This window comes from Ciconia boyciana, chromosome 19 (genome assembly GCF_034638445.1).
Source record: "Ciconia boyciana chromosome 19, ASM3463844v1, whole genome shotgun sequence".
NCBI classification, from domain to species: domain Eukaryota; kingdom Metazoa; phylum Chordata; class Aves; order Ciconiiformes; family Ciconiidae; genus Ciconia; species Ciconia boyciana.
The window spans coordinates 9,294,648-9,320,245 of record NC_132952.1 but is presented as its reverse complement, the minus strand read 5'-3'; the positions used below and the strand labels follow the sequence as shown (position 1 = coordinate 9,320,245).

The following is a 25,598-nucleotide window of genomic DNA, read 5'->3' as shown; positions in this document are numbered from 1 at the left end:
GGGCCGCTAGGGGGCGCGGCAGCGAGCGGCGCCGCGCCTCGCGCCCGCTCTCGCGCCGCTGCCACGCCCGGCCGCGCGGCGGCGCGGGGTGAGAGGTCGGGAAGATGGCGGCGGCCTTGGGGGAGGAGGTGCCGGACAACGAGGACTACTACTCGCTGCTCAACGTGCGGCGGGAGGTGGGCCTGGCGGCGGCGGCGGCGGGCGGCGGGGCCGGGCGGCGGGGCGGGGCGGGGCGGGGCGGCGGGGCCGGGCGGGCCGTGACCCCGGTGCCCGCCCGGGCAGGCCGGGCCGCGGCCGTTGCGGGGCCCGGCGGGCGGGAGCGGGGCTGCCTCAGCGCGTCCTCCGGCCCGGGCTGAGGCAGCCGCTGCCCGGGGGCAGGACTTTAGAAATCCGAGCCGCGTCGCAGGGCTGCGTGTTGTGTGCGGGGCGGGAGGTGAGAGCGGGCGGCGAGGCGGTCGCTTTTGCGGTGAGCTCCCCTGGCGCGACTGTGCCAGGGCGCAGGGCGGCTTGGTCTCGGACTGACCTCTGCGTGTGTCTGTAACGTGCTTACCTCTCTGGTTGTGTGTTCGTTCTTGTTTTAATCAGGGCTGTGTGGACTTTCCAAATGTTTCCAAATTGGGAACACCTACATTTTTTTTCAAAACAGCTCTCTCACCAAAAAAGGAGGCTCAATCGTCCTCCGTTTCATTTTTGAGAATAGATCGGTATTAATTGATGCCGTTTTGTTACACTAGAACAGTTTGGGACTTAATGGGAGGTAACTACTTTTTTTATAGTAATAATTGGGCACATCACCAAAGATCTGAATGTATAAACTCTGCTGTAGTTTGTTTCATCAAATGCAATAGCAATAGATATATATGCTATACGTATGCGCATATATATATGTAAATAGCCTTCACTGTTCGAGCATGTCGGCCTAGATGATAACAGTTTGAGCTGAAGAAGGCTTTTACTGAACTCCTACTACTACGTATAATAGGAGTTCAAGACTTAGAAGCAGTTCCTCTGATAGCGCTGGCAAAATTATCTTTGGAGTTACTGTCAATACTTGTGGCCTCCTCAGCGGCCGTCTCATGTGTTTCATTTGTGGAAATCTTCTGCATTTCTGGAGGAAAAATGTGTGAAAGTAACTCTGTTTGCACAACTTTCTAATGCCATGCAGTGAAGTGTGCTCTGTTTTGAAAAATTGCTGTGCGACTCAAGCCCGCGTCTTGTTAAAAGCCAGCGGGCTGTACTTTTAGATCACTCAACAGCTTTTGTCATTCACCCTCCCAAGTGTCAGCAGTGTGCTGTAGAGGTTAAAGAAAGAGCTGCACAAGGGTTGCAACTGCTTGGGAGATTAACAGCGAAGTCTTAATAGTTAACTTAGCTAGACCTTCAGCTCCTCTCTAGAGACCAGAAAGTTCAGGTTTGTACAGCAGGGAGCTGGAAACCAAGTTAAAATGGTCTTTGAGGGAGTAATTCCAACTGAGAGTAGTAGTTGCTTTGTTAATTACCCCTTGCTAATTAAATTCAAAGTCAGTGCTACTATCCTGTGTAGCAGTGGAATGCAGCGAACTCGCATTTCTGTGTGCTGAGCCAACTTCATGTGATGTGGCAGCTGAGCTTAAAATAATAGTTAACCACTGAACTTTGCAGCCCCAATGAGGAGAGTGAGCCTACCGTGCAGTGATTTTTCTAGTGTGTATGTACATAAATGTTTAATCTTTTATAGATTTTAATCCAGTAAAAACATGGTGGCGTGTTTGAGATGTTAAATGAGGCCGTTTAAACCCCAAACAGGGAGATGGGGCACCTTTTAATTTTGCCTGGAATTTTCATAATAAAAATGTAACTTTCATATGATTATTACTGACTTCAGGACTTCATTGCAATTTGAAATGATGTCAGTATTTCTTTAGCAGTTTCAAAGAGGCTATTGCTCATGAAATATTGAACCAATGACCCAAGCTATTCAATGATGATGAAAGGCCCAATCTAACATTTTATTGAACATGGCATTTATGAAAAATGAAACTGCTCATTTCTATTATATAATCAATAGCACATTAAACCATTTATCATTAATTTGATTAAAGAATGCCGCTTTAGACCTATATGTTTCCCTGCCTTTTCAGTCGAGTTTAACTTCAATGTCCGAGAAAGCACAAGGTAGTAAAAAGAAAAGAGCTACTCTGTAGCTACCTTTACTGTCTTGGGGCCAGCAAATTTGGCAGATGCCCTTTTGCTATATCATTTAGAAACATTAATGTGAAATAGTACAAATGTGCAGAGAAAACACTTATTCTAAGCTGTCCTGAAAATTGAATGGATTTCTAGCTTTGGTACACAAATGAATGCATTTCTTTGATGAAAACCTGGACTCTCCTTACCACAAGTTGGAAAAAAGATGTTACTTTAAGAAATGAACTTCTAGGGCCTTTATTTCCACGGCGAAAGCTTGGAGACTGTGAAAGCTTCAGTCACTGAAGAGCATTAAGAGTAAATGGAATTTGTGTCTTTAAATTCTGTTATCGAAAATCATTTTCCAGATGCCCCTTTCTTGCTTGCTGGTGTTGTATTCCAGTCCACTGTAAGCCCTGGCTGTAGTGAAAGGGATGACATTGGCTTGAAGGAGGCCAGCAAGTGCCCGTCATGTTGTTTTGGTTGTTTTACTCCCCATGTTTCTCCTGGTGCAGAGAAGTGACGTCCTGCTTCCTGCGCCCCGGGAATTGATTCTTGCCTGGACAGTTTCGTCACTGGCCGGTTGGTAGCTCTGTCAAGCTGCACGTGCTGCCTCTGCCTTTTGGGGAAGTTCTGGTTGATTTGGCAGCTGCACTTCTAAATAGGTGTTAACCAGCTTCCAAGGAATAGACAGCTGCTGCAATATAAGGACTGTTGCAGGAATGAGGTGAGCAAGGGGAAGTTACCAGGACTCTCTAGAGTCACAAAATAATATTGCTGTGAGGTTGTCTCCTGAGAGATGGTAATGGAAGGAGTGGGGGTTTTATTCCATTGATTCTGAAAGAGCCATCCGAAATCTGTTTCCAGCGTGTGCCTTTGGAATGACGCCTGGTACCATCTGAAATTCCAGAGTGGTTGTGGTAAAGAACGGGGCTTTTTCTTTCTTTCTTGGTACATTTAGTGACACACTGTTCTTCTGGTTATCCATCTACTGCAGGTGAGCGTGTTTCTGAGGCAGATGATACCTTGCTTTCTTACAGCACAACAGAGAGCCCTGGCTGTACAGGAGGGAGCATAGCAGTGAAGGGATGAATGTAAAACTGTAGGTTTACATTTCTCACCTTTACGGCTGTGGAAAGTCAGTGGTTTTTCATAGTTATAGTATCTACTTGAGGGTCTAAGATTGAAATCCGAGTAGAATTTGATGTACATCTCTGGATTTAAGTGTTTTTATCCTGAGGTGACTATTTTTCTTTGCTCTTCTGCATTGAATTGAGGAGACAGTGGTTGCCTAATAAAAATAATGTATGAACACAGATTGCTTGGGTGAGGTTTTGGTTTTTTTTTTACTTTTTATACCTAGGTATACGCTAATGAGCTGTTACTGTCACTTGTTGTGCTATAAATAGTGTGTAAGATACCAGTGTGCACAATTGAACATTTCATTAACTTAATGTAATGAAACAAAAGTCCATTCTTGATTTTGTTTAAGTAAAAATAGTGTAAGGTAATAGCTGATGGACTTCTCTTTTAGGGCTGATCTTGAGAATTGTCTTTTTTAAAAAGCATTGGTTGTACTTTAATTCATTTTTACTGCTTTTCACAGGCGTCTCAGGAAGAGCTAAAAGCTGCCTACCGCCGACTGTGTATGCTGTACCATCCAGACAAGCACAGAGACCCAGAGCTCAAAACGCAAGCTGAGCGGCTGTTTAACCTTGTTCACCAAGCTTACGAAGGTCAGTGGAAGTCTGAAGTTTGCAGAAACTGTTTTCAGGGGTTTTCTAGAAGGAGGGCTGTGTCTTCATGCTCTTTTAAGAACATAGATATTATTACAAAGTAATAATAAAATTTGCTGATACTTAGCGGTACTTTGTTTCCTGCTTCTGTCCTGTAAATCAGAGGAGCAATGCAGTATAAATTCTACAATGAACAAGATGTGGAGTCTCTGTCTTATTTCCTGCCTGCGATAAATAATCTTTTCACCACTTCCCTTGCTTCTCAGAAGACTCAGAAGAGTCTGAGTCTTCATAGCAGTCTCCATAGGAGACTGAAGACTGAAAAGCTTCAGACAGAAAGACAATTTCATATTTTACTTTTGAACTGATGCATCCCGAATTTCTGTTCTCTATCACTTGGTTGCGGTCTCCATTGTTTTTCAGCAAATTCTTCCATATTCTAGGACTGAGATAAGGACAATGATTCATAGCAGTTAGAGTTTTTTTCTCATCCAAGGACGCCAAAGCCCTTTAAAAATATTCTGAATTAAGACGACATGTACTTAAATCCTGGTGTCACCATAGGCGATAGTGTAACTGGGGCACAAGGAAGTGATTCATTAGAATTAGCTTGCATCATTTTGCACGTGTGATAAGAGGCACCTGGAATGCAAATGGATTAGAAGCTGGTAGGACTCTTCTGCATTAAAAAACTGGTGCAGCAAACTAGATGCCCGGTCCTGTAGCCTAAAGAGAAACTAAAGCAAAATGATGAATAAATATTCCTCTAATAAACCTCAAAGGTGAGCTAAAAAATTTTTTTTACTCTCATGTTTTCTGAGTGATAAGCATTTATTTCTTCCATTTGGACTTGGACATGATTGGAGTCATTTACATTGTCCCTAGTTAGGTGTTAGGACATACAGAAGCTTTTGCTGGGGAGAACAGTGAAGGTCTTACATTGATGACATGGGGCATAAAAACTCAGGATACTTCAATAATTCCGTTTTAATGTGGTGAGTAGGTCTTACATTAGAGTCAGCTTTCCCTTTGAATTCTGTGGCTTTGCTTGGCTCTGTGGTGTGATGTATATGTAAATTGTTGCTCGTTTAGTACCAAATGTGAGTGTAATATTTTACAAGCAAAAATTTTGACACCTTGAAAATAAGCCACCCCACCTCCTGCCTATTTTCTCCCCCTCCTCTTCCATCTCTTAACATCACACAACAAAAGATTTATTTTATCAGAATTTGTAAAAAATAGTAGTATCTGCCTGTGACATTTAGCAAGTTCAATAACCTTCAAGTAGTTCAGATCAAAGCTCAATTACTAGTATAAGCCTTTTTTTGCTTTATTATACACACCCAGCTCCCTGAAGACTCATCAGTTCCTCCACAGTCAAAAGAAATGCATGATAATGATAAAGCTGGTCTTGGAACCCCGTGGGAAAAATACTGATGATTTTTTAACTTTTTTAAGGAACGGTGTGGTATGAGAGATTATGCATTTAAATATGCCTTGCATTTTAGGGATTCTTCTTAATTCTATGTGCAGTATTTTTCCAAAGTAACTGTTCTGCAGTCTCCTCGTGTATTTTATTTTCTCCATTGCATTGGGTGACTTTTTGGGAGATTCACATTCTACAGGCATTTTTGCAATTACCCTGTAGCTGATGTTTGGCAAGGCATGAACTGCCTCATGGAAATTGCTTTGTGAGTGCTTGGCATGTCCCACATGTTTGGACTGGATGGGAGAGGATCAGTGGACAGAGATGGTAAGGAAGATCAAAGGCAGGGAGCAAAGCACCGAAGAGCTTTGAAAGCTAGACAGAGGTAGATGTCATTCCTCCTCAGAAAGTTTCCAGGGACTGCTATTGCTGAATTGCTAATAATCCCATTGATTATTAGAGGGCTTATGTCACCCTTCAGTCAAGGAAAGCAATATTAAAAACCCCTGCTACATATTCAGTTAGTCTGCATGTCTCTCTTGTGTTCTTTTCACTTTTTGATTTAGAAGTAAGGAAAAAAAAAGGAATTTGTTGGGGGTAAAAGTCAGTGTATCCTGTTAATATAGCATGTGAAAAGGTTAAAGGGAGTTAATGTAAAAATCGGATGCAACTGTAGAACAACATGTTTCCAGGATCTGTGCTTGAATTCCAAATAACACTAGTGTGTTGGTCTGAAATTCGAGGAGAAGACCAAAAACTGAGTTCTCTCCTCTCTTTTGATTTTAACTTGCAGTGCTTAGTGATCCACAGACCAGAGCCATCTATGACATATATGGGAGGAGAGGACTGGAAATGGAAGGATGGGAGGTGAGAGAAATTTCGCACCTTATGGCCAGTGGAATTGGCTAAACCCACCTTTATCTGACATTCTTGTTTTATCGAGCTGCACTGACACCTTGATGGTAATAAATGCCTGTTTGTTTCAAGGCATCCTTGTTTAGTTATTTCTGTCTCTCTCTGCTGAAACACCATGGTGGATTTTCAAAGAATACTTACGTTTTTCACTTGACAAGAGAACAATAAACCTGACATTCAGAGTTCCCTAATAGGATATTACCGTGACAGGCAACGTCTTTGTCTGAGACAAATGCGTCGTTATTGTCCATCTAGTCTCATCTTTTTCATCTGAAACTTTTTTCAGCATCAGCTAGCCTCTGAGTTTGAAATTACTTTTTCTTTCTGTGCTTTTTGGGGTTGGGGTTTTTTTTTGTTGGTTTGGTTTTTGGGGCTTTGAAAGAGAACTTGTCCATTCCTGGCTTTCCTGTTGTTAAGTCCCCTTGCTAGCCTCTGCCAGTCCTAGTCGATTGCACTATGCTGCTTGCTGCAGGATCATAGTGTATTGGTTAGGTCAGTCCCAAGGTCAAGTTTGGAGCAAGAAAGTAGCAAGAAACGTGGAACAGTGGCAGCTTGTAACAGACATTGTTGAGCTGCTTGTGGCAGACTTGATCTTATTTTGAAAAGCCAAATCCAATACTCTTTCTGTCCATACCTAGAGCCATACCTGTTTAAAACCCTCATTCCCTGAGCCATGTAAGGTAAACAGATGTGAATCAGCATAGCCTAAAATCACAAAACTCTCACTTAATCAGTTTACCTCAGGCCAGAAACTTTCAGTCGTTTTCATTTTTGTGTCTACACCTAGTAGAGAAGTTAACGTATAGCTGTTGGTAACGGCTGCGCTGCAGTATCTTGTACTTGTGGTTTGAAAGCTATTTGCCCTGGTTTTGTCAAGGGAATAGAAATAACAAGACCATTTTCCCTTCTCTCAAAGCATGGGGTTTTCTCTCATGCCTGCCATTTGATCTGGCCCAGGTGTTTGCTTCCAAACTCTGAGTATTTAAATTCGTGCAGAGTGGCTTAAAGCAGCAGCAGGGGCAATGTGTTAGAGCCTACCAGGTCAGTGGACCTCCGTCCCATCAGCAATGCAATACCCTGAACGTCCTCTTTCTGGTAATCTTTTGGGTTTTGTTTCTTTTTGAGCAGGTTGTGGAAAGGAAGAGAACTCCAGCTGAAATCAGGGAAGAATTTGAGCGTTTGCAGAGAGAGAGGGAAGAGAGAAGACTGCAGCAGAGAACTAATCCAAAGGTAAGCAAAGACTTCATCCTAGTCTCAAGAGTGAATCCATAAATTATTACGAATATGTAGGGTGTGATGAGCCTAGATGAGGGGCTATAGTAAATAGCCCCTTAGGTATCTACACTTAGTGAGCTACCTTTCCTTTTTTGAATATGCAGTTTCTCTGGACAATGTAGGGAGAACAGCTAATTCTTTGAACAGTAATCCTCTGTTGAATGTTCTTTTTCTTTTTTTCATTGAAACGTGTAAGAGCAAAATATCTCTTTCAACAATTTCAAGAAAACAGACCTAACACTGAAATGTTTATGACTTCTGTCCAAGTATTCCAAATAAAATGAAACTCCCTGCAGTTACCTGACAGGTTTTCCCTTTGACACTGCTGTAGAGTCACAACAATGCGGGAAGATATTCAAACGCAGCTTTGAAACCAGTGAAAAATGCAAGGCAACTACCAAACCAGCTGGGTAGCAGAACTCTTCCGGCTGCAGCACAGTGAGCAAAATCAACCTGAACAGGATTGGGGTCTTGCCAGTTTCACAGTTAGTGCCTGCTTTAGGAAAGCTTGATCACGCTCTCAGGATGAGAATCATTGAGTATTCCATTCCCATCTCTCAGTCTGTTTGAGCAGCCATAAACTGACACTAAATGACCCACCTCGCAGCTGAATCTTGGCTGTTCAGAGATGATCAAGAATGCTGTGTTGAGGATGATGTTCTCGTGGTAGCGTTGGGATGGCAGGGAGAGTTGGAAATGATGACTGACCACTGCTTCCTCTGTCACCTGCTGCGACTGGAATACTCCGATAGTTTAGAATGCTAATGGCTTTGCTGGCTCTTGGCTTGATAAGTACGCTAGGCAAACCCAGGTTTCGTCGGGATTGTCGCTGCCTGAGGTTTCAAAGCTTGTTGAGTCACAAAAATTGGTGATTCAATTGGTGATTCAAAATTCACTGCATTGGTTCTCATGCAGTGAATAACATTATCCAAGAGCTGCATCTACACTCACCAATTGTATTCATGCTTTAGTTTACCTGTATCTATGTTTTTCTTGGGTTTTTTTGCTTAAACTGTCAGAAACCATTTGGTACCTATTTTTTTGAAATATGTTGGAAATCCATTTCTTCTATGCAGTATAGAAGTGGTCCATGGTGGGGGAGCCTTAATTTTCCTCTGTCTACCCCAAGGTAACCATGCAGATATTTATGTAGACAAACTTTCTCCATCTTGAAAAAATGAACTGTAATGAGACATCAATTTTTGTTTTATTTATAAATGCTTCTGTTCTTGGTGGAAAACTGGGTATCCCCAGAGCTCTCACGGGAGGCTTGCAGTCAACACAGATCCTGCGTCCTGAAGCACAGGTGGCTATACTCTTTCGGTGGCTTTGAAAGAGGAGGTCTCCTGGGTCATTGTGTTCATGCGTGGACTTCTAAAGTGTTGCAGCGTAACTTGCATAACCCGAGGAACAAATTACCAGTTGATTAACTACTATTACTGTTGGTTTTGAAGGTTGCTGGTGTTTTCATGGTCAGCAGTTGTTTTGAGATACTCACCTTGGCACAGGCTTTGGATCTGCGCTGGTCTTAGCAAAGCAAAATCGACTAATACAGATCACCAGGCTGTTGTGGATAGCGCGCAGATACTAAGAACTTGTTTGTACTGGAAGGGTAAATAAGCGTAAGGTGTTACGTGAATATCTGCTGACATTATTCCAGGCAGGAAGGGATTTCTGGATGCTACAAAATGGGCAAGTTGAACTGTCTCTGCTGGAGATGAGAGTGACTAGGGTCAGAAGGGTATTCTTGGAGAGGGGCCTGGTTATCTCCACCTCATGCTTCTCTGTGACTTTAGGAATTTGACATTTTATCTGGGCACCTCACTGTGGCTGTGAGCAGTAAAAAGCGGAGCTGCATTGTAAGCCTCAGCCGCTGTGTCCTGTGATAAAATTAGCCATCTGGGTGTTTACAGCAATTGCTGATTGGCAGCCTGGAGAAATGTCTCTCCAGGCAGTGTTCCTGTGGAATTAGGTAGCGCAGCTGTGATCATTTCATACACGAACGCAAGTTATTTTAAAATTTCCAACATTTTGTCAGTTCTATAAAGCAGTTCCAGCAAAATAAAGCATTTTAACCAGAAATGTTGAGCAATAACCAGATGTAGGCAATTTGGCAGATTTCAAATTGAGTCTATTATTTGCTTTTAGAGCTTTGTTTTTGCTTTCAAAGACGTGCAGAAGGGTTGAAAAGTTCATTACTTGATTTGAGAAGAACCGCTTCCTGTTAGGAGAAATTAAATCCCGTTATTTTCCTGCTGCGGAAGGTCAACATCTAAGAAATGCAGGGCCCTCAAGGCTTAGTCTTGCACAGCTTCCATATGTCACCTTCCAGAAGGTAAATCCCTAAGAAAAAAGGCGAGGAGGGAGTATATTCTTCTCTGGCACACTTCTTAATTCCATCAGTAAAGTCTGTTTCGTATTCGCAGGATGGCAAATAAAGGTGATTTTAAAAGATGATACCAGATAACAACTCTGATGGGTCTGTAGTGCCGCTCTCCAGCTTCCTGCCCTGCTGAGCTGGTATGCTTTGCAGCACGTTGCGTGTGTGCACCGCCGACTTCTGAGCAGAGCTTTACAGCTTTTTCCCTGCTGCTCTTTCTTTGGGGAGGGCTTTTTCATTTCCAATGGTCTGAGCAGGTGGCTGATGGGGAGCTGCAAGCAGCAGCGGTCTCCTCTCTATTATCCGGTGGCATAGGGGGTGCTGTCGTTCTCTGGGAATATTTTTAACTTTACCATCTGCTGCTTTTCCTGTGCTTGCGCCTGAGCCAGTTTCCTTGCCAGGATCTATAGACCTCTGAGGGTGACTTCACCCGCTTGGCGGGAGGTGAAATGTCTGCACGGAGTCCACCGCTCGCTTCAGCGAAAGGCAGCTAAATAGAGGATCTGCTGAGGAGCCGGGGAGGGAACGGAGACACTCCTTTCCTCTGAATGGGTCTTGCAGATTTTCATGGATAGGTTCAGGTGGTTTACGTTTTTCATTGGGAGGGATATTTGTTCTAAAATTCATAGGTGTGAAAAAGAAAATCATAAGATTTTGAGTATGATTGAAGGAAAGGAGGTGCAATGAATTTCAGGAATGTGTGTGGACCTTGGTGCATCTTTACAAATGGTACAGGCATTGCAGTACGAATAAACATAGCATTGTAAGATGTTTTTCAGTGGGGTTTTTTTTTAGTGCAAATTCTTGAGAAAAATTTACTGCTGTTTATATTCCGGTCTGAGTTGAAAATATGCAATTTTCTGTCTTTTTGCCGTTCAAATTCAGCATGCTTACTACTCAGCATGACATCCCTTGTTTAAAAATGTTTAACTTGGAATTTAAAGTTGCAGTCTGGCAAAAGTTCTGTGCTGAATGTGGTGCTTCACATGGAAAACCTTTCTTTCCATCCTGCCTCTGTTATGAAAGATCTTGGGCTTTACACTTCCTTGAATTGAAGAGCATCAGGGAAAAATGGAAAAAGTTATCTCTTTTGTTAAAATAAATGCTCACCTGTATTTAGACACATTTGATCAGCCACTCTGGAGTGCATTTGCTGGAGTTTCGTTGAGTGGAGTTGGCACTTTCTGTTTCTCTTTGGCTGTTCTACTCCACGTCTTTCCAGAGGGCTGGAGCAGCAGCGCAGGGCTGCGCCGCTTCCTAGGTGGTTGGCGGTTTTGCCTTGCTTCAGTCTTATTTTGGCCTCGTTTCAAGGAACAGCACAACATAGGAGAGGGATGAAACTGAAGAAGCTGCAGTGTCTGGAGAGCAGATCCCTTGAAGGTGACTTTGCAGATGGTTCCTGAAAAGTAGTCTTCTGCATAAAGGGCAGGAGCTCCTCGTTGGTGCTGCCACAAACAGAACGATGAGCGTAATTGCTTTGAAATTCGCCAGCCTGCCAAGAGTAATTTGTAAACAGTTGGGGCACAGCCCCTATTCCAGAGTTCTCCTGGAAATAATCGCACCTTCCTGTGTTAAAATATTTATCCAATTTTTGCTGTGTAAGAAATCAGAAAATAAAGATTGAGAAGAGGTCGGGAATCTCCACAGCAAATAAATAGTTGGGAGCCAAACCAGAGAGAAGTGTTGAGTCCTGTCAAACTCTGCAATTCTTCCTATATTTATGGTTCAGCATTTGATTAGAGTGCAGTGAGCAAGGAAAAATGCTCACTCAGATTGAAATAAGAATTTGTTCCGTCCATACTTGGACTCTGTGAGTGGTTTTTGTACCTACCCAGCTATTGAGTTTCTTTATACAAATTGCTCGGAGTTCATTCTGTGCTTGTGCACAGAGGAGGTTTTTTTATTGCAACTGGTACATCTCATATGAGCTGGAATGCTGTTTTAATAGGTCTATAGGGAAGGGTTTCCAAAGCCTCTTGAAGTTATACGACCCAGACGAGGATCCAATCGTGCCCTTTTCAAATAAACCCACTCTTGCAGTTAGTCTGAGTGAGCACAGCAGCAGGTAGCCAGACTATTTAGCTGTGGCCTAGTTTTTTGTAGGAATAAGCTTTTCTATGGTCTGAGAAAGGAAATATTTACCACTTGCTAAAAGTCTATCTTTGTCAAGCAGCTTTTCTTCTGATTACAAGATAGAAACTAGGAAAAAGAATACAAAATTTTTTACTAACGAGGTCAATTGCAAGTGAATGATGCAGCTCAAAACTAAGTTGTTTCAGATAACTCATAAGAAGAAAGCATTTAGAGGATTTCTGGCCAAGTTCCAGTGAAGAAAATAAATTTCTAAAATATATTATTTCAACTTTAAAATACTGACAGAGAAGAGTCAGTTGCGGGGGATGAAGAAACCTGCTGTGTAAAAGTGTTCTGCCTACCTCTGTAACATGTCACAATAGAAAAATTACCTACTAGTATTACAAGTTGCATTCCCACTGAAAAACTGTCCTTTATCCAGCTTATTTTATGATTTATATTGCGGTTTTGGAATATTGTAATTGTTCATTTTTGTTTGTCTTGAATGTGTAAGAAATACATTTTAGAGTGGAAAAGGTAATTGCAGAACAAGGATGGTTTAGCCATTTGGCCTATATATGTTGGACGTTTGTTAATGCTAAGTACTTGTTTCACTTGTCATTCCTTAGGGAACAATTAGTGTTGGAATAGATGCCACTGACCTGTTTGATCGTTACGACGAAGAATACGAAGATGTGCCTGGGAGCAGCTTTCCCCAGATTGAGATAAACAAAATGCACATATCCCAGTCCATTGAGGTAAGGAGGGCAGACACTGCTGCTGGTCTGGAGCAGGGCCTGAGCTAATGAGGCGCTACAGTGCAAAGCAACACAAAATGAAACACTGCTCAGGGGGTTCTCATCTTGATTTATGGAAGGACGCGATTACTAGCGTGGGTAGGAAGAGGAAGCTCAGTTCCAGCAGGACTGCGTGTTGACTGTGTTTGTAGGCTACAGCGTCCTGCCTTCCTGCTAGCAGGGAGGTTCAATCGTGATTGAAAACAGGTATCTAGTTCTCACTGAACATGGAGTATTTAGTGTATGAAAACAAACAGTGCCCAGTTTTGAGGATGTGGGTAAGGAAAAGAAGGGGGAGTGTTGCCGCTGTTCCAGAGAGTTGAAGAAATTTAGTCTGCTAGTGAGATTAGAAGGGTTTGCAGCTCGGGGTCAGGCTTCAAGGTGGTGCATTAAAGGTGTCACAAATGTCTGGTACTGTAAGAATTATCTCACTGTTTGCCATACTTGATCTTTGACTACAAAATTTAGAGTAAATGTGGCCATGTCTGCTTCAGACACCTGGGCTTAGTGGATGACAAGGAGTCAGCTGGAGTGTTACCTGTGTCTCTGCGCCTGCAGTCTCTGCAGTCATGATTATGTCCTTGCAGAACATGCATTAAATGTGTGAATCGGGGTCAGAGTAATTGGCAACAATATATTCATTTTTCAGGCACCACTTACTGCCACGGACACAGCAATACTGTCTGGTAACCTTTCCACCCAGAATGGGAATGGAGGTGGATCGATTAATCTTGCTCTGAGACGAGTGACTTCTGCCAAGGGATGGGGAGAGGTAAGAGTACTAGCTGTTATGCATTTTTATATCCAGTCTGTTTCAGGCTGCTTGGACTAGTTACCTAGTGTTTATTTTCTTTACGGAATTTTAGCTCTGTTTCATCTCTCATTTTCTACGTTCTGTGGAATGTAGAAAAAGGAATTCTCAAAGGAATTTGATAAAAAGGGAAGGCCAAATCTTGTTTTTTCTTAATTGTTTCCCCTTTCCATTTGGCTGTGCATTTTGGACTTCACTTATGCTGACAGAAATGTTACCTGTTGTCTCCAGGGCCTTTCTAATTTCACTGTCTGAAGCCTCCCACATGCCTTCTGAAGGCTGTGAGCGTGCACCTTAGGGCAGCGTCATAGTTTGCCTTCACTTCAAAAAGTGCTCTGCTCACAAGAGAAGAAGTTATGGGGGAAAATAGTTTGACTCCCAGGCAGATATGATCTAAGTAGCTGGAAGGTCCCATGTTACCACCTGAAAGCTGTGCCTCGCTAGACCAGTGGCTTTGTTTGAGATGCTCGTGGCATCGCTGCTATGGCTGGCAGGTGGCTGCTTTCTGCACCTTCCTTTTTGCACACTGGCTACTGCTAACCTGTTTCCTCAGCTTGTGAGAAATGGGAGTTTTCCTCTTGTTTGAGAATTCATAGACTGGAGGCATTTGATTTTTGTTGTGGTTTAGCCCCAGTCAGCAATTAAACACCACCCAGCTGCTCGCTCACCCTCCCCCCCCCCGGTGGGATGGGGGAGAGAATTGGAAGAGCAAAAGTGAGAAAACTCATGGGTTGAGATAAGAACAGGTTAATAATTGGAACAAAATAATAATAATAATAATAATAATAATAAATTGTAATGAGAAGGAAAACAACAAGAGAACAAGAGAGGAACAAAACCCAGGAAAAAAACAAGTGAAACAACCCCTCACCACCCGCTGACTGATGCCCAGACAGTCCCCGACCAGCGATCCCTACCCCCCAGCCAACTCCCCCCGGTTTCTATACTGAGCATGACGCCGTATGGTATGGAATAGCCCTTTGGCCAGTTTGGATCCACTGTTTTGGCTGTGTCCCCTCCCAGTTTCTTGTGTGCCCAGCAGAGCATGGGAAGCTGAAAAGTCCTTGACCAGTGTAAACATTACTTAGCAACAACTAAAACATCAGCGTGTTATCAACATTATTCTCATACTAAAATCCAAAACACAGCACTATAGCAGCTACTAGGAAGAAAATTAACTCTATTCCAGCTGAAACCAGGACAGATTTGCATCAGGATTTTGTAATATTGGTAATACAGGAGCTTGTGGATATTGTCATGAGTCAGTTGACTAAAAAAGTTTTAAAAAACCCATGTAATAAACTTACTTGGGAGGTGCAGATGTAGTAGGAACTTCTTTTGCAGGTTTTGTCATGAAAAGTGTCAGGTCTAAGAACTGCTTCTGTTAATGAGCCTGAACAGCACCTAATAAACATTGAATAGCAGCCCTGGAAGTCACCCAGACTAGTGGATGAAGCAGCGGGCGCATTTTGCAGACGCTGAGACGGTGCAGCAGCAGAACTGCTGACAACATTGCTGTGAGACTGTCCTGAGCAGGACTCTATCCTCAGAGGGCAGCAGCCAAGCCTTGTTGTTTGCCGTTGTGGGGCTGGGATGGAGGTGTTTTCTCCATTTTCACTGGAGCAACCAGAGCAGGTGCTAGTAGTAGTAGCATGTGGCACTACGGAACTGGCTTTGTTTTAATCACGAGGACCCTACTCAGTGAGACACCTATTGTTCTGAATGCAAAGCTAGCAGAAAAGAGAGGATGCTGGAATATGTGGTAAATGATACTCAGATGTGTAAAATGTCTGTGATGTAAATGACGCTTGTGAAGTACCCTGTCACTGTTGTAACAGATGTTTTCTTCTAACAATTTGGCATTGTGCATTTAAACAGTTGGAGTTTGGAGCAGGAGACCTTCAGGGACCTCTCTTTGGTCTGAAGATATTCCGTAATCTTACACCAAGATGGTAAATATCAGAAAAATGGTCTAATGGTTAATATTCCACACTAAGGAACTAAACAGCTTAAATTATCTTCCTTGTTAATTCTGGATTTGTTTTCTATCATACAAAATAAGGTAGACTTCTTCAGCCTTAAGGTCATGCTTTAGTACTGATCAAAATGCTTGTATTCTTTTTGTGTGTTGGTGTCCTTCATTTTCATACTTCCAGTTTAAGGAAGGTCTATGTTCCAAATCGTTAGATTTGTATTTGATCTTGTCATGAATTCGTGATACTTGAGGCGTGATCTCACAATCAGAGCAACAGAAGTTTGCTCTGAGAGCAGAACAAAAAATTGGGGAGCTCTTCTGAGGCTTCTATGTGTGAGACAGAGTTTCTGACAGCAAAAGAGGAGATGATATGTCATATTTTAGGGAAATAATGCCAAATCTGCTGCTAGTGTGGTGTCTGTTTACAAATGAATAGAGGTCTCAAGTTGCAAAGGAGAGTACAAGGTAAGGGTTGTGACTGAAGACATACGTTAGAGCATTGTAGGTGCCAGTGTAGACTTCCTTCTTTTTATATTTTCTAATTTAGTAAATACGCCATTCCTCAGAGCTTATACAGGGATCTTGTTCCCTGTAGAGTCCTTTAATGCTGGTTTTTGGAGCTGGTGCTTGAGGATTATTAAATAGCAGGGCTGCTATCTTCTAGCAGCCAAGTGTGCTGCCTCTACAGAAGACCAGGACTTTATCTGCCTAGGGCAAGAAGGGCAAAGGCTGAAAGGTAGCCTGCTGCGTTGGCTGCAGTGTTGTGGCACAGACCAATAAACTGGAGCATGACCCTCCTCTTCTGGGTGGTGCTGTGGTTGGTACAGTCTAAATTAGTTTGAGTTTTTCCTGAAACCCTCAGGTGCCACGCTTTTTGCAGGATAGTCCCTGCATATTCAGCAAGGCTCCTGGGAAAGAAGGAATTTGAGGCCATCTGGGAGCCTGTGTTTTATCACTGATGAGGCTTTCCTTACTTTTCCTAGTTTCATCACTACAAACTGTGCCCTGCAGTTTTCGTCCCGTGGGATCCGCCCGGGCCTCACCACGGTCCTAGCCCGCAACCTCGACAAGAACACAATGGGGTACTTACAGTGGCGGTGGGGCATCCAGTCAGCCATGAACACTAGTATTGTCCGGGATACAAAAACCAGCCATTTCACCGTGGCGTTACAGGTGAGAGTCCTGTTGCTGTACGCAGCGGGCAGTGATACCACCCCGTGGGAGAGATGTGCCTCAGCTTTTCTGTCCCAGCAGTATTTTGGCTTGGGACTAGAGGATAACGGAGCGGTTGGTACTGTCTTGTACAAACATGTAACGTAGGTAACCAGCTGCATTTGGCAGAGCACAACACTGCGCACCCAACATTGTCATATCTAATGTGGATCAGCTCAGATTAGGGTCAGGATGCACAACGCAGACTGCAGAGATTGCAGGCTGTGACAAGTAAGTGGCAAGCATTGCTGTGTTTTCTGTGCCACTGAAAGGATAAGACAGGAAATTTGAGGGAACATTCAGTGGTGGCGGAGGGTACATTTTCATGCATTTGTGCCTCTTGTATTTCAGCTGGGAATCCCCCATTCTTTCATGATGGTCAGTTATCAGCATAAGTTTCAGGATGAGGATCAAACACGAGTGAAAGGTTCTCTCAAGTAAGTGTGCAACAGGAGATTCATATTGCTCACAGTCTGAAGAATCTGTCCTCTCCTACTGTTGTAGGCCTCCAGGTCCACGCAAATCAAATGCTTCTGTGGTCTTTTGGAATCTGCTTTTCATTGATTAAATCTGGTAAATGCTGAAGTGAATGTCTTGGAGCATTAGCTCTGTGTGCCTCTTCAGATAAGTGGAACTTGTGTGTGATATCTCTATATCATCACCAATAATAAAGCCAGGAGTTCTTGTAGTCTGTTTACTACTTTACAAGCTGAAAAGGCTAATCTCAACTTCTAGATACATCATGAATCTTCCAGTAGCCAACATCTGCTGCACACAGATGTATTGTCATGTTTTACTTGTTGGGGAATTACAGGATTCAGTAAAGAGAAATTCAAGAGCCTTCCCTGTCTTACCAGTTTTTGGTTCTGTCATTCTAGGGCGGGTTTCTTTGGGACCATAGTGGAGTATGGAGCAGAGAGGAAGATTTCCAGGCACAGCATTTTAGGAGCCACCATCAGTGTTGGTGTTCCCCAAGGAGTGTCTTTGAAAATCAAGTCAGTTCAAGATTACAACTCGAGATTGCAGAGGCTTACCGTAACCTGCATTATTCTATTTCCAATGTTCAGGTGGGAAGGTCCCAATCTTAGGGCAATACAGGTATATTGATATATCGCTATGAAAGGTTGCAGCTGCCCTCACCTCTCATACAAGTGGTGCCCATCGGAGGCAATGTGTGCCTTCTGCCGGTGTTACCCTGAGCCACCTCTGTCAGGACTAGTGTGTGTGTGCATCAAAATATTCTGAAAATACAGCTTTAAAGTAAGGTTTGGAGCATTATGGTAAGTGGATGGAAGATTTCCGAAAATACTGTACACAAGTATATACTCGAATTAGTGAATTATCGTTAACTAATGTAGGTGATGATACTATTAATAAGATACAGCTCGCAAAGAGGGGCAGAACCCTGTAAGTGTTCATGTCCTGTAGTGCACTTTTAATTGGTGCCAGCAGAGGGCATGCCAGGGTGCTGAAACTACTGTAAAGACGTAAAGACCTCCGACCCAAGGAAACTAATGTTTTCTAAAATAAATATTATTATAAGCATTAGAAGAATATTAATGTACTCCTTCCTTGAAGGCACATGCCGGTGCTGTGAACATAGACCTTCTCTATAAGCATTTTCTTTTCTCTTGATGATGATGTTGGTCCCTTTCCCTGGTGAAATTAATGAGCAAATGAATTCTCCTAAGATTAAAAATCCACTTTAGAATGGCCAGGTACTATCACAAGAGATGTCTGCTGCATAAAAGTCTGGCTCTGGGTGGTGTCAGCTGTCTGTCTTACCATTGTCTCGTTTCGGTTTATCAGATTTTCACCTTTTTGAGCTCATCATTCATCTCTCCTTTGGTTCAGCAGTTGTTCAGCAGCATACACTGCTGCTAAGTGTACTTAATCAAGCACAGTAAACTCTGCGTTTCCTCTTACCTGTCACTCTGTTCTTTTTTTGTTCCAGGTTGAATAGGGCTAGCCAGACCTACTTCTTCCCTGTCCACCTAACAGATCAGCTGCTTCCCAGTGCTGTATTCTATGCCACTGTGGGACCTCTAGTTATCTACTTTGCCATGCATAGGCTAATCATCAAACCCTACCTCAGGGCACAAAAGGAGAGGTGAGCTCACAAGACTGTGTTTTAAATTCAGAGCTGGGAAGTCCCACTCAAGTGCTTCTGGGATCCTGGTGCAAAGGCTGGGATATCCAGCTGAGGCCCTGTGGTTCACTGCCTCGTCAATACTACTGAATTCTGGAAGCCTACAAAAATATCTTGAAAGGTGGGGAAGAACCTTAAAACCGAGCTCATTTGTGTGAGGTAGTGGGTCAGCTGTAATTGGGGTGGGTAAGTAGACATCTGCCACTTCGTGGCTGAATCCCATCCCCTGTGTAGACCTGATGTGATGTTGACTTCCTTATGGCAGAGAGCTGGAGAAGCAAAGGGAGAGTACAGCCAGCGACATCCTTCAGAAGAAGCAGGAGGCTGAAGCTGCGGTAAGTCTTTCCTGTAACTAATTCCCCTTAGTCAAAGGAAGCTGTTTTCACTCTGGGCTTTTCTCTTTCAGACACAGTGTCTGACACTGGTTGATTTTTGCTCTGCCCCTTGTGTCGTAACAGGTCCGGTTAATGCAAGAGTCTGTCCGGAGGATAATTGAAGCGGAGGAAGCCAGAATGGGTAGAGATTACAACACCATTTACTTGTTCCATAAATTTGGAGAGAGGAAGGAACAATACAAAGGCTGGGTGGTTGAGGGGGAGAAATGTAAGGTATCATTTCTTCATTTCCACCCCTAATGAAGCACAGCATAACTGCTGTTGTGCATGTAGTGGGGAAGTTCCATTATGATTCGGCTTCTGGTGCCTGAGCTTAGTAGTAGGGATCCACTGAATATTATCTTGGGACGTGCTGTAAGGTGGATCAACAGGCTGAAGACAATAGTCTGGATTCACCTCTTCACAAAAGAGGTGTGTGTATAAATATGTGCAAAAGTTATAGTCTGAAGTTTAGGTTTCACTGGTCTCTAGCTTACACAGTTTGCTCCTGGGTCGTAATGGAAATCAGAATTCTGATGTTTGCTAGCAATTTCCAAGAGAATGTTCCGAAGTGGACTGACATCCACTTGGACTGTCACATCAGTGTGGCACTGAAGTCATGTCATTCTGTCCTAGTGCTGAAGATTGCTAACAAAACACCCAAGGAGAAATATTCTTCTGTCTTGAGAAGCATGGGTCGAGGCAGGGAAAATTTAAATATCATTGAAAGCAAGAGAAAATGCCGGGATGGTCTTTTCATCAGTGTCTACCCAGCTGTCGGTGGGAAGCCTTTCATCACAGCTGTGATTTCATGTGAAATGCAGGTTTGATTGTAGTGAACGCCTGGTATGGGAAGTTCGTTAATGACAACAGCAGGAAGAATGAGAAGGTGAAAGTCATAGATGTGACTGTGCCCCTGCAGTGCTTGGTGAAAGACTCTAAACTCATCCTTACAGAGGCATCCAAGGTACGTAGCTGTTCTGTCAAAGTCCAGACTCAAGAGCTCAAATGTGTGACTCAGAATTTCAATTGAACTGTATGCTGACCTGCCAGGGGATTTCTCCAGTGTGCTTGAAGCTAGTGACTCTAGATCAATTTACAGAAGCCATTTACATACCAAGTGTTACGAACCTCCAGGAACTTCTGTTTCTCTGGGCTTTTCCAGTGCCAAAGAAACAGTGTCTCTGTATTTGCAGCGAGGGACAGCGTGCGTGTTACAGACTCTGGGGCTATATAACAGAAACTTCCCATCCCCCTGATTCACTCTTTTCTGCATTTAGAACTCACCACTGGGGAGGCGATTCCTTAGCTTCTCGTTGGCAACAAAGCTCCTTTTTTTTTAATGACACCTCGTTCTGGCACTAATAAATTGTTTTGGTCAGTTGAAGAGCTGTCGAAGTCCATTCCCTGATGCTCAGTCTGTCCTTCTCTGGTTCAAGGTTGGACTGCCGGGTTTCTACGACCCCTGCGTGGGTGAGGAGAAGAGTCTGAAAGTGCTTTATCAGTTCCGAGGAGTTCTGCACCAAGTGATGTCAGCTGACAATGAGGCCCTTAGGATACCAAAGCAATGTAAGTAGCAAGGACCGCCCTGCTTCTTCCTTCAGGAGCCAGTAAAGGATTGCTTCAGCTCTGTGTGGCGAAGCACACAGAACTGGGGTTCAGAACTGGGGTTACTGAAATGGGCTGACCGTTATATGCCTCTGGAGCCTGACCTAAAAGAGCTCAGCAGCACCACTGCAGCTGTTTATGCCATCTAACCTTATATATCTAACTGGGGTTAGAAGCAGAGGCCTCCTGCAGCTGCTGGTGTCCCTGCCAGGCAATTCACAGCATTGGATTGCCCTTTGAGGACTGAACTGAATGTGTGAAGGCAAGGTGGAGGCCTGAGCCAGACTTCTTCCTCATCCCCATTTATGTATCTACCAAAACATTTTCCCTGACAGAATAATTTTGTGAAACCAGTATCTGCTAGTGACAAGTTTTACTGGTACCCCTGTAGGTCTGGGCAGTTGGCTAAAGGGCACAAACCTCGTGTTTACTCTAGACCAGCTCCCTGGCCCAATTTAAGAAGCATATCCAACTTACAAAGCTTCCATCAGTACATTGGAGGTGTATATGAATCGTGTTGAATTAGCAGCTAGAAATGTTCCTGTCTCTCCCCAGTACAGCGGTAAGTTCAAGCTAGGATGTCTTGTCTGACAAAAGTGGCGTGTATCCATTTATCATTCTCATCTGACAGCTCACAGAATTGATGCAGATGGCTAATCTGGTGAGAGTGTGCGCGTCCGTTAATGGTACCTGGGTCAACGGAAACTACGAAACCTTCCCCCGGACGCTACAAGGTTGAACAGAGACATTTTTATTTTTACTATCCATATAGCAGGTGGTGTCCTACCAGTTGCGTTAGGAGACAGAATGAGAGAACCTGCTTCTACAGGTGGCTCCAAGGCAATACTTCTCTGAATTGTGGCTCAGTAACCAATAAAGCAACGTGACTCTGAATGCGCAGTGCTTTCTGCTGAGGTTGTGCGAGCGGGCACTGAGCACCACCTGTCATGCAGCCATGCTTTCCTGCTGCGATTTGGCCACAGTCCATTTGTGCGGTCTCACATATATCTTCTTGCACTGAGCAAGGAAGAAGACCTGTTGTTCTCACTTCTCCACATACTTCCTGGGGTAGGTAACATACCTTTTTCTGCTCCTGAGGGGAACTTAAGTTCTCTGGCCACCTCCTGGAAGGCCTCTGTAAATCCTTTTGTTGGAAAGAGGACAGAGATTGTTTTCTGTCTCAAATCTGTATTTGAAATGTACTTGTTAAGAACAAGTATGTTTGAAATTAAGTTCTTTGCCTTTTGTAGTAACGTGGACCTCTTCAGCATGAATCCGTGCAGCTGCTCATTTCAAACACTGCTATTCCAGACAAGGACACGGGGTATAATAGTCTTATTAATTCTTCTGCCACCTAGAACCACGTACTATCAAGGTTTTCAAGAAAAGAGGAAAGCAGGTGGGGGAGGACAGCAATTCATTTCATTTGATTCTGATGCTGCAACTATCTCTTCCCATCTAATTTATTTCTAGGAAAAAGAGAAACAGTTTATACAAGTAAACCAGACCAAAGTGAGGAGAGATGGCAAATGGGTAGAGCTGAAAATGTAAAATTCAGCTGCCCTTTCTAAAAAGCATCAGTTACAACATAAATCCATTGGATTAATCTTGCATAGAAGCCATGCCAATGATTTACCAGCAAAAAGGGCAGTCCTGTTCTAGTGACACAGCAGATGGAAATGGCAGCCTTACAGTATCTACTACACACTGTGTACACCAACACTACTGCGGCTTTTTCATAGAGAAAAGGAATAATCGTGGCTGTTTCTCAGTCAGAGTTCGGCTCTTGGTGAGTCCTAGAACAGCCTTCACTGCTTACGTGTGAGAGACAGAGAGGGACAAAAATGTATCTTGGCAGTGCGTTGTTGCTCTTGACAACTACTACCATAAATCATTTCCTGACACGTACCTGGCCCCTCTTTCTGTGCAACTGTGGTTCTCTCTGCTCAAGTCATTGTAACAGGAGAATTAGATTTCCAAAAGCAGACTTATTTGAGCCAGTCTGAAAGAGATGCTCCCCTCTCTAAAAAACAAGTTCATACAATGAAGGGGTGTTCACTTGTTTTTATTAAAAACAAAACAAAACAAAACTCTTCAGTTGTGACCAGGTCCTGGTGCAGGCTTTTTTCACTTACGACCAGTCTTCTGTTGATCTGAAATTAAATGTAAAATGTGCAATAAATTATATTCAGCTGAAAAGTAGCCCACGTTCCCTTTGCATCTGTAGGACACTCTTGAAAATAAACTCCTGAAAAGCAAGGGTTGCAAGTTTTGTAAATGTAACTGCACCCTGTGTCACATCCTGCTTATTGACCTCTGTTGATCGCTTGTATGTGTAACTGGGTGAACTGGGCAGAAATCTCCACCAGAAATTCCTTTTTCATGTCTTGTCACTGCATGAAGTGTACGGTCAAGAGTGAGAGCCGGTCTGTAGTGACGAGGACATGGCAAAATACTCTCGGGAGGAGTACTGAGAATTCAGTTTTGCATAAGCAAGTGCAAAATAGTGACAACACATTTACTGTTAATTACAAAGAAGAATCTTAGCATAGCTGTGTATCTACCAGAGCAATGACACTGAGGAGTGTTTTCATGAAAAAAGCTTGCACAATAAAACAATTCTCCTCATTTCTGACAACTTCCTGAGATACGGTTTCTGCTGTCATGAAAAGATATGAAAACACTTTCTTGCACAGTGTACATTAAAATGTAGAGAAATAGCGATGTGATTCGAAAAACTGCTTCAGCACTTCAAGATGGCCTATGGTATTGCTACACTTGAAAAGTAACACTTCTGAGGGGCAGAGCGCATTGTTCCTACTCCAGCAGTTAAAACCTGTAACAGGGTAGCATCTTTGGGTGCAAACTTTAAAATGCCACAGAAATGTGAGGTGATGCATCCGTCTCTAATTGACCCAGCAAATGCTTAAAATACCTTAATGCGGATCCAGGAACCCATGCTAGTCTTTTCAGCCAGAGCCTTTAAACTGTAAATTCTTGAGGTGGAGATACAGGTTTAGGGTTTACTTTTTAGTCTTCCCCTGTCTTGCTGTGCGTGCTCTCGTCTTCAACAACCATGTCCCAGGGTGGCCCAGCCAGTGAAAGGCTACAAGGAGCCAGAGCTCCAGGCACCAGTTCTGCCGTAAAAACCATCTAAACCTCCTCCGTGCAACTCGCCAGCATGTTCATACCTGAAGACGGCTCAGCTGCCTGGCCAGGGCTTGGAGTCAAGCAGGCGCTTTCCTCTTAATCACAGCTGTGTTCTCATCAGAGAGCTGACTGTTCTCCTGCCTTCCCCCTCTATGCTGTCTTCCCCCAGCACCTCACAATTATCTTTCTCTCTAATTGCAAAGAAGTTTGTGCAAGGGACAGATGAACCTTAACTTTGTACTTTGAACATTTGAATTTGCAACTCTCGTTAAAGTAAAATCCCTCACGATTAATACTGACACAGGCCTTGCCCCGTTCCCTTGCTAAACATCATAAAAAGTATATAGCTTGTTTTTTCCTGCCAGATCAGCCCACCAAGGATTCAGACTCTTGCTTTTCCTGTCCTTTCAAGTACTGGGAGTGCCCTTCCCCAGCTATGAGGCTGCTGCAGCAGGTTCTTCTCTGCAGTAGTTAATGCGTGAGCTCCATTTCTGCTTCCCTGCAGCGTTTGTAATTGTCAAAGCATTGCTGAATTGTGTCCACACGGTGGAGTCCGCTGCCTGTCCTGTGTCTCCTCCATTGGAGCCAGGTACTGGGTCAGTCTCCTGCTGAATACTTACTCCAGCCCCCCTCCTCCTCTCTTCCTTATTTTCTATCAGTGCAAAGTTTTAAAGAGACTGCAAGAATAGCCCCACTTGAGAAACCACTGCTTTCAACACCACCATTTCTGCTCTGTGAGAAGCTGCCATTTTACAGCTACAACTCCTCTGGGACTTGTTTATCGCTCTATATAATACAAAATTACAAATAGAATTAAAATAGAAGCTATAAGCAACCAGAGCTTAGCTTCTAATACGATCCAGTGCCATTTCCAAAGAGTCGAGCCATCTTTTAAGTTTGCCAGGGCGTTAAGGCTGCTGCTTTGAATGCAGCTGGCTGAGCAGCAGCGCCGGTCGAGGTCTTGGCACGTACAGGAGCTAAGGGGCAGCACCAAGGCGCCAGCACCCCTTTGGTGAATTGGGGTCCTCGGTGCCGCCCTGCGGTGGGGCAGGGGTGGGAGGGAAGGAGCTCTCCTTCAGCACAGCTCCCAGAGGGTTTAAAGGGATTTTGGGTTGGGTCTGGCTGAGAGGCCAGTCTTTGCGGGCAGATGCAGCACAGCCCAAGGAGTGTCTCTGAGGCTGCGGGGACCTGGCTCTCAGGCAAGTGGGACAGGCGTGGGGTCACCGTGGCCAGCAGTCTCACCTGGTGTGATTTGCCCTGCCCCACGCCCAGCTTCTACACGCCGAGCCTGCCTTCAGGCGCTCTCCATGAAGGACCCCTGCCAGGACTGCACTGCCAACGCCCTAGGCATCCTGACCCAAGCCCTCTCCCCCGGGCTCGCGCCAGCCTTCACGCCTTTCAGCAGGTCCCCGTCAGCGAGCCCAGTGCAGCGTCCCGGCTGCCTTCAGCCACTCTGGGCTCCTACAGCAGCCGGCATCGCCTGCCACCCATTGCACCGCCCTGCCCCAGCTACGGGGCTCCACCACAATTTACCTTACTCACAGCAAAGGC

At 44.0% G+C, this 25,598-nt stretch overlaps 1 protein-coding gene across 1 annotated transcript; it reads left to right on the top strand.

Moving 5' to 3' along the window:
• The first annotated feature begins 32 nt into the window (after nt 1-32).
• DNAJC11 (DnaJ heat shock protein family (Hsp40) member C11) lies at nt 33-25,062 on the top strand. Its single transcript, XM_072884110.1, has 16 exons — nt 33-176; nt 3,773-3,902; nt 6,122-6,195; nt 7,372-7,473; nt 12,601-12,729; nt 13,418-13,540; nt 15,458-15,531; nt 16,538-16,727; nt 17,118-17,203; nt 17,645-17,761; nt 18,721-18,876; nt 19,181-19,250; nt 19,374-19,431; nt 20,114-20,256; nt 20,729-20,858; nt 21,529-25,062. Exons 1-16 carry the CDS (start codon nt 105-107, stop codon nt 21,552-21,554), a joined length of 1,680 nt encoding a protein of 559 aa, XP_072740211.1. The 5' UTR covers nt 33-104; the 3' UTR covers nt 21,555-25,062.
• Nucleotides 25,063-25,598: the final 536 nt, after the last annotated feature.

Bases quoted from the DNA above. Each gene is read 5' to 3' on its own strand.
- DNAJC11 (XM_072884110.1), top strand. From the start codon at position 105: ATGGCGGCGGCCTTGGGGGAGGAGGTGCCGGACAACGAGGACTACTAC. The intron at 12,730-13,417 runs GTAAGGAGGGCA...TTCATTTTTCAG, and splicing joins ACATATCCCAGTCCATTGAG to GCACCACTTACTGCCACGGA. The intron at 15,532-16,537 runs GTAAATATCAGA...TACTTTTCCTAG, and splicing joins CGTAATCTTACACCAAGATG to TTTCATCACTACAAACTGTG.